At 40.1% G+C, this 9,030-nt stretch overlaps 1 protein-coding gene across 1 annotated transcript; it reads right to left on the bottom strand.

The window, feature by feature from the left end:
* On the bottom strand, positions 1–8,674 carry calm3a (calmodulin 3a (phosphorylase kinase, delta)). The gene is made up of 6 exons (XM_061046879.1): positions 8,449–8,674; positions 4,484–4,514; positions 4,041–4,184; positions 3,261–3,367; positions 2,456–2,591; positions 1–1,761 (listed from the first exon to the last, which is right to left on the bottom strand). The coding sequence occupies exons 1-6, from the start codon at positions 8,449–8,451 to the stop codon at positions 1,733–1,735; spliced, it is 450 nt and encodes a 149-aa protein (XP_060902862.1). The 5' UTR covers positions 8,452–8,674; the 3' UTR covers positions 1–1,732.
* Positions 8,675–9,030: the final 356 nt, after the last annotated feature.

Genomic DNA, 9,030 nt, shown 5'->3' with positions numbered 1-9,030 from the left:
TCAACTAAAGCTCAGTCAGTTTATTGGTTTATGGAAAATATATCACATCTTTACATTTTTGAGACACCTTCAGAAGTTAACAGTCCAGTTACCTTTTACTTCCATTCATCTGAATCTAAGATGACCAATTAAAGCGCCTCCAACAATATCTAATTATGATGTTTTAGAGGGAATCATGTGATACCTCAGATAACCCGCTTCTTAAATTTTGACCCAACCTCTTCCAAACACTGAAACCAATCTCTCCCCTAAAAGCTGAATTCTTTGCAACACCCCCTCCGTCTCTGAAATCCCCGGTCTTACAGCCCAAATGAAATCACCTCCACTACAAGTTTGTGTTCGTTAATATACAGTATTTTTAATCTGTTCAATAAACAGCAAGCAGGTTGAAGTTTGAATCACCGGACTACAAATTGAAGATCAGACACCAACAAGGACGACAAATGAGTAGAACACGAGTTTGTCATGGCAACAGCAGCAGTGACATTTGGTTTCTTTTATTCTTCTAGAACAAACCTTTTTTTTTTTTATATATATCCACGTGGTTTATACCAAAGTGCAAATATGTTCAACTGCATGTTTTTTTACATGTTATTATATTAAGTAGATGTATTATATTCTAATGAACTACAAGTCTTGCAAGAAGGTTGAGGCGTTCAAGAGTATTATGGCACATTTCAAAACCAAGAGAAAACATGTCACAGGTCATTTACTACAACAATAGGCAATGCAAACTTTACGACACACTAATATAGATCGATATATATATATTTTGTGACCAAAGTTTGTCATCAATACATTAATATTTGAGAACACAGATATAAAGCATTACATCAATATAGTATCAGGATATCTGTTTGAAGAATAAAAGGTTTCAACTGCAGTCCTCGAGTGTGTTTTCACAACCATCCCCCTGAAGCATGACAACATACTGCTGTCTCCAATCAGTGCTGTGGGCAACATACAGCCCACCCCCCCCCTCCATAAACAAGACAGTATCACATCCCCGAGGGGGGAAAAAAACCATCAGCAATTTCCAGTCTTTCTTCCTTGTCCAAACTCTTCGGTGCTCATCTCTGACCGAGCACCAATGAACGCCCTACGTTGCAGCTATTTGCTCTTGCAATAATCATAGTGACACAAATGTTACAGATATATAGCTATATAGTAATGTATATACCTCCAGTGTGTACACGATCTGACCACTACCTCTGACCGCATCAGAGCCTCCTTGTTGTGACAAGAGACCGCCACAGAAAGGGTGCATGCAAGAAGAGTACTCATTTCAGTATTTAAAGAGTCACCACTGGTGCAAGAGAGTCCGTTTGTTACGTTGAATATGTGAAAGATTGAAAACAGCCAACTTCTTTGTACTAACTGTGGCTTGGGGTTTCTATCCCGCTGCCTTTTCAGTGTTGCTCTTTCCTCTAAATTAATCAGGAGCAGGGTGACTCAGCAGAATCTTGGGTCTGAAGTACGGGGGCTTCAGCCCTCTAAAAGCTCGGTCCATTAGCTTCTCTAGGGGTTATTCTGTTGGTGTTTGCTAAACAGATACCTTAGACGTAGTTGGCTGCACTGAAGCACAAATTGGAAAATTTGACAGAGAAGTGTTTTTTTTTTTTTTTCAAGGGCGATTTGGGTGTTTCTATTTTGATAATTGTTCCTTTTTTGGTTCTTAAAGACATGTATCTTAGGAGGACAAGCAACGCTGAGAGAAATCTCACTGTTCTCTTCACTTGGCAGTCATCATCTGGACAAACTCTGTGAAAAGAACAGAAGACAAAGATGAACCCTTTCACCTCCACTAGTGCATACATTGGTATTTTTTCTCATACAATTTTGCAAGGTTAACATCCAGACAAATCTGAAGGTAAAAAAAAAAAACATGTTTGTTTCGACTCCTTCAGTGACTTGAATATAAATACATATATACACCTACATGATTTACCCCCAGTAGAGGAAAAAGATCCCAGCAGGATCTATAAAGCAGACCTTGCTTGTCATGGCAGCATGTTGGTAATGTGCGGGCATTTGAAGAGAAAGCACCCTGGACGTCTATCTTTTAAAAATCATCTCTGATATTCACAGTCCAAAGATTAAGCCACGCTGTGATTTTTCTATTAATTACATCTTCAGCCCCGCCCCTTAAAACCTTTCAATTAGAATGTTTTCTCTTTTTCACTCCCCCTCATTAAACTAGTTACGTTTAAAAGACGGCTGAATTAGGCTTTTTAATGTCATATTTTGAGTGTGACTGCTAATAGAGAAATAAGAGTCATTGAGTAATTGCAAAACATAATCCGATAAGTCGATTAATTGTTTCAACAATGCGATGACTAGACGAGGATCAGCCCTATTTCACGGTGGTAGTAGTGCATCATTTTCAATTTGCTCAAATTTAAACTGAAGTAACACATTTTTCTTTGAAGCAACAGAAGAAAAAAAGACATCTCACCCTCATAGTTGACCTGGCCGTCACCGTCTATGTCAGCCTCACGGATCATTTCGTCCACCTCCTCATCAGTGAGCTTCTCTCCTAAGTTGGTCATGACGTGTCGTAGCTCTGCTGCACTGATGTAGCCGTTACCATCCTGCAGATGGACATAGAAGAGCTGTTGTTACTGTGCTTGTTTTTTTCCCCTGTTTACACTGTAGTTATAGCTGAGCATCACTTATCATTCATTTCAGATTCCCTTTCATGTCCTGGGACAGTTAAGTCAAAGTTTGTGATCTCAAAGTTTGTACAGTGCCAAAAATAAGAGTTTACTGGTTTTCTGTGTTTATGCCTGTAAATTTGATGGCATAGATCAGGTATGTTATTGGCAAGGGAAGAAAAAACAAAGATGCAGTAATGTAGAAGCATTTAAACTGTACTTCTTCCGCTTCACCTGGATTTACAGCTAAATGCTGACACATATGCCTCTGAGCATGCAATAGATTATAATCCTGCTAGCAGTGACAGCAGTGACCATAAATATACCTTAAAGTGGGGCAAAGGAAAACCAAATGGACTAGCAGAGTATTATGTATAAATCTCCCTCTACATATAGAAGCCTATATTACATGAACGAGTCTGAACGTGTTTTGTAGTAAGAAAAAAAAAGCTAGCCATGGCAGAGATGAAATGGCTGTGACATTTGATAGAATAGAAAAAAAAAAGAGTTGAAAAGAAAGTCTTTGTTGTCATTTCCTACATTCTCAGACCACTTTTGGATAAAAAGCGTCTGCAAAGGGAATTGTAACACTTAACCCTGAGGTACCTTGTCAAAGACTCTGAAGGCTTCTCGGATCTCCTCCTCACTGTCTGTATCTTTCATCTTCCTGGCCATCATGGTCAGAAACTCAGGGAAGTCAATCGTACCATTACCTACACAGCCAACAAATACAAAGAGGTTAGAACTGTTGTGTTACTTAAGTCATTACATAATCTTACTGAAAAAAAAAGAGAATCAATCCAAGAGGACCTAAAATCCATCTGCTGTGTTATTGTAATTTTTATGAGATTTCATAGTCATTCCCCGACAATGTGGAGTACATATACTGATTGCTAATTGTTTTTTGAGAAATAGCATACATTCTTCACCAGGTACACATTCAGCTGGTAAAACTAAACAATATTATCAGACTACGGTAGAAACTCTGTGTCATAAATAACTCCAGAGCTTGTGAAGGCTCGCTGTAGTGACCTGAGGGGTCAGGTCAAAGTTCATTAGAAAGGACGGTACTGCAAGAAGCACTTCTAGGGCTCAGTCTTCAAACCAAACTTCAAAGCTGTTTGATGACAGAAAAAACACGACTATGGTAACAATGTAGTAAAAAAGAAAAAAATGTATTCTCCTCTCTTTAAGAAGGAAGATAAACCAAGGAAACAAGACTTCACTCTGGAGTGAGACTTGAGTTTGATTTTTTAAACAAAAAGTATAAAAGAAAAACCCACAATCTGTACTTCCTTTATAACACCATACTGAAGGAGGAATATTAAAAAAATACAGATGAGTGGGGAAAAAACAATGTTGTAATAAGTTTAACGCCATCCTCACCATCAGCATCCACCTCATTGATCATATCCTGCAGCTCCGCCTCAGTGGGGTTCTGTCCCAGAGAACGCATCACAGTTCCAAGCTCCTTGGTGGTGATCGTACCATCACCGTCCTTATCGAACAGCGAGAAAGCCTCCTTGAACTCTGTATACAACAAATAACACTGTTAGTATCCCATGCAGATTGTTCTTGATACAGACACCCTACTTAACGTATTTCAAAGAATAAATGAACATTTCATTATTGACAGTGTGAATAACTACTTTAAATCTACAAAGGACACAACGTGGAACTCCAGGCGGATTTCAGAATGGGAACGTGGTCAGTATCAGGAACAGGACCAGACCTGAACCAACACCTCACAGCCCCCTCTGGTTCCTCTAACCTGGAGGTGTTGTGATTAAAAGATGCTGAATTTTAACAAACAAACAAGGTTCACTCACCAGCAATTTGCTCTTCTGTCAGCTGATCAGCCTGTTAAAAGAATAAGACGTTAATAAAACACAGGTAGTCAACGATAAGACTCAGATTAAGGGAATCTTTGTTCATGTAAATATTTATTTTCTCACTTTTTCCTCTTTATTTCTCATGTCTTGATTTATTAATCTAATTACGACGCATACATGTTCTTCTGCCTGCAGCGCACTGATCAGCTGTTGCCCTGTTGTGTACCGTGTATACAAGAGGATACTGGACCATACTGGATACATCGAGGGGAAAAATGTCTGCAGACGCAGACTCAACAGGTCAGAAATAGTGTGCAAACTGGAGCAACAGGAGTGATCCCAAGTTACCTGGGGGGGGGGGGGGGGGCTTTAAAGGACCAGAAAATACTAGTGGCTCAAACATGGCTGCAGTCTGTACATGAAAGACTGCCCGAGCCCCCCCAGTTGGGGGTTTAGTACCTTGCTCAAGGGCACCTCTGCAGTGCTCAGGTAGTGAAATGGGCACTGGAAAGAGCACCTCTCCAGGTACCAGCCCAATTTCTACAATGGGACTTGAACCACTGACCCTCCAGTTCTCAACATAAGTCCCTGCAGACTGAGCTACTGCCCTTATGGTGGTTGATGTAAAAATAGAGTAAAGGTGGTACAAGTACACATGGATGGGTCAACATTTACAAGAAGAAAATCATCAAATATCACGCTCTAGTGATATAAGAAAAATGTCATTCTACATTTGTTCAGAAGCAATAATCAAGTTTCACACTGATTCTAGACATGCAGGTTGATTCTGTCTCTTTATATTGTGTTTTCAGCATTGCGAACGTCATGATTATAAACTAAATACTACATAAACAGCTCAATCTGTCACCATTTAAACATAGATTTTTCCTTTGTGACATCAGAGACAGTAACCCCTCCCCCAGGTGGGAGACACACCCACAGCTATGTGTCTGTTCTGCCCTCCGAGTCTGCCTTCTTACCGTCAACAACAGGGCATGGCGCAAGAAAGCTTGAGCCACATCCTCTTCTAGAGAGGGGCGCGGTCAAACAGCTGCATTTAAAGCTACAGACGCAGAAACAGCCTGTTCTGAGCAGGGCTGAAATAGACGGGTTTATTGGCATGATAAAATACATGATCAGAGTGGATTTTTGGCAACAAACTTCACAGACATGTTTTGGGGAGCTCTGAGACTAATTTAAACTTGTTGAAATAAAGTATAACATGTGACATTTAAACCACAACTGGACATAGATTTGATCATGCTTGTTGTTATATTCTGTTATCTACACAAAAGTAGATCACAACTATCTAAAAAAATCTCTTGGAAACTATGAAACAGCTAGACACAGACATTCTTTCTTTATAAAGCGGATATTTTCAAATAGGGTAATCACTGTTCTAGAATTTCGATACAATGCTAGTTAAATTTAAACAATATTGATATCTGCTTTCTTTGATACCATGGCAACATAAAAAAAAAAAAAAAAAAGCCCTAGGCACTCAGTATTGGGTAACTTCTTGAAACTCTCGCCAAAGTATTTGTGCATTCAAGACATCGCTCTCTCTTTCTTTCTCTCATGGCAGCTTTGGGTTAAAAATAAGAATGAATATATTTTTATAATCAATTATTAAAACAGTCATTCTATTGTTATAAAACCTGGTATCAAAAAGTACAAGAAAGTATCCACATTTTGACAAACTCTTGTCTTGTTTTCTGTTTAACCTCAAATGTAAGACTTGTTGCAGCACAGCAGGAAGCTCATAAAACAGACGCTCTCATGTGCTCTCCTCTGAAGACTGCTTTTACCATTACTTGATTCTCACACACTCCATTCATTTCAAACTTCAGCCGAGACATAATGCTGCCGTCCACATGAGGCCTCACCGGGCCTGTCTAAGTCAGTGAACATGCCCACTTCAGACTGAGAAAGCGTTATGAGGGACGGGTAAAAATACTCTACGGCCTAAAATACGCACGCCTGCTATAATTAGTGAGACTCGAACAGGGTCGCCAATGTAGCACACTGAGTAGCACCACGAGCAAGCACCTCGTTGTGCCTTTTTTCATGAACAGATGTGAAACTCAGTTTATCATCATAGACAAACCTCTGTGGAAACTGTTGATTGCTGCTTTATGACAGTGTGCTCCCTCATTATGTCCGCAAGTGATTCTAAGATGTCTCTGACACACAACTGGCAATCAGCTGAAACGTGAGCTTGCATAAAACAAATTCACTGAAAGATTGGTTCTGATGTTATTTAAGTGGCGCGGATAAACTGATTACACTACTGCTGAAGCAAATGATTATTTTTATTGGAGAAAAGGCTGTATATAAACAACTAAGGCAGTTAATCTCATGTAGCAGCAGATATCTTACTTCACGAATTAACAATATCTTTTCAAACACACCTTTGCGTTTTCAAAAACCAAAGAGATTAAAGCTAACACATCAGTAGCTCGAGGTGGTAGCAATGCCATGTGTTCTTCGAGTCAATTTCAATGAGTCACCATGCTGGTTGCTGCTGCTGGTGGTGCTGGTTGGGTGGGGGTGGGGGCGAGGGGGGGGTTAGGGGGGTGGGGGAAAAAATAGAAGAGAGCAGGACAGACTGCGGAGTATCTATTCTCTGTACTGCCAACCAATTCAGTGGTGCTGAAGCAAGCAGTGTGTGGATCAGAGCACAGATGAGTGTTAGAGGATTTGTAAGCCACACAGTCTCCTTGACTTTCAGATTCAGCAGTAAAAAAAAAAAAAAGAGATCATACCAAATATTCTTTAGTGAGCACAGAAAACTACAGGGGCTTGATAATATAGTGAAGATACAGAATTCTATTCAACCAGCTTGTCACTGAAAACGATATTGTAGCACGCAGGAGCCAACTTTTCTTACTAAAGAGGATTTTTTTTTCTATCACAGACCATGTGTCTGTTCTTTGACACTACTGAGATGATGAGAGATGACACACAGAGACAGAGGCAGTGTGTGCCCCCCCCACCCCCACCCCAAATACTTAAGTTACCATTTTGGAGGGTGCACTGCAGGTCTTGACAGCCTATTGCACCAAGCACGGTTTGGTTTAATGCAGGGGGAAGGGAGGGGTTGCAAAGAGGAGAATTCAGCAGGAGCAGAATGCGGTGCAACGTTATGGCGCAATACGTAACGGAAGAGATGCTGTCATTGTGGTGCTGCAAGAACAAACAGTCGAAGACGATGCAACAATCTCCACAGCGATACAATTGTTGCTAAACGCCGGGCATTGCTCTTATGTAATCGCAATTGACGGCGAGGGCAACCATTATTCGCTTGTTGCGCATGTCAAAACATCCTGCTGGGGTTGCCTGGGAGAGCTGCAACAACTAGTTGGATGTCAAAATGGTAGTGCAGTTGTCAGTTTTGATGTCAATCTCTGAAGATTAACGAGAGGGATTGAAAATCTTGTGGGGGGGGGGGGGGGGGTCTATTTTTAACACAGCACCCACTTCGCCACCACGCCCACTATTGACTCAAAGAACCGATAAAACGCTGTAAATAATTAACCTTCATCAGAGGTATCAAACACGTATTTACAAACACTCTTAATATTACATTAAATCAGGAAACGAGCGGCCTGTTCCCGCTTGTATCACGTCGTGCATGCTGCGCAGTTTAACATATTAAATACATTACTCCTGCTTGGTGTCCTCGGTGCAGCAAACCACCGGACAAAATACGAGATAAACTGTTTTATCTGCAACGTTACGTGTTAATTAATGTCAGTATTTGTTACTTATTAAGATAATAAATCCGCAAGAAGGCTGTCCTTGCTCGTTTTGGAGGAAGAAGTTGACGTAATTACGTTTCAGAATATAAACTTTAATGCAACAACGATCATGTGTGGTTGTTATTATTTCATGAAAAACAGTGCAATCATGAGCTAACAATGCTAACGGTAGTCACGTTCACGTTAGCATTCTGTACTCACCATCCTGTAGACTTTTCAAGCTCCTTAAAGATGATAAAACACCCAGGGTACGGTTTCTTCTTCTTTACAAAGGAGATATCTACTTTACAAATTGACTTAAACGTATATCCAAATCTGTTATAATATTTAATTCGGTAAAAAAAAAAATGTGGAGAACGTATTGTGGTGATGCAGAATTGCCCGGCTTCGACGTGCTGTGCAAAAATTAGAGTATCACTCCGCCGGTAGCGCTTCGTCTTCTTCTTCGTTTAGATAGTCCCGGCAGTTTAGACGCGTACAAGCGTATTACTGCCCTCCATAGGTAGACAGATACTAAATCGTCTTCTTCTTCTTCTTCTTTGGATTTTATTGGCAGCTGGCATCCAAAAAGTTGCATTACTGCCATCTGCTGGATTTAATTATTACGCACATTCCTAAATCCTCCTCAATTTCTGTTTTTAATTTCAATTTAATTTAATTTAATTTCAATTTCTGGATTTAATTATTACTCATATGCCTAAATCCTCCTCAATAAACCTGTTGTCAAGAGATATTTAAACAAGCATCTTCGGCCTTTCCCCACACTCCAAAATACTTTTTGAA

Source organism: Labrus mixtus, chromosome 9, assembly GCF_963584025.1.
Source record: "Labrus mixtus chromosome 9, fLabMix1.1, whole genome shotgun sequence".
Lineage (NCBI taxonomy): Eukaryota > Metazoa > Chordata > Actinopteri > Labriformes > Labridae > Labrus > Labrus mixtus.
The sequence above is the reverse complement of the archived record's forward strand: the minus strand, read 5'-3'. Positions and strand labels throughout refer to the sequence as shown.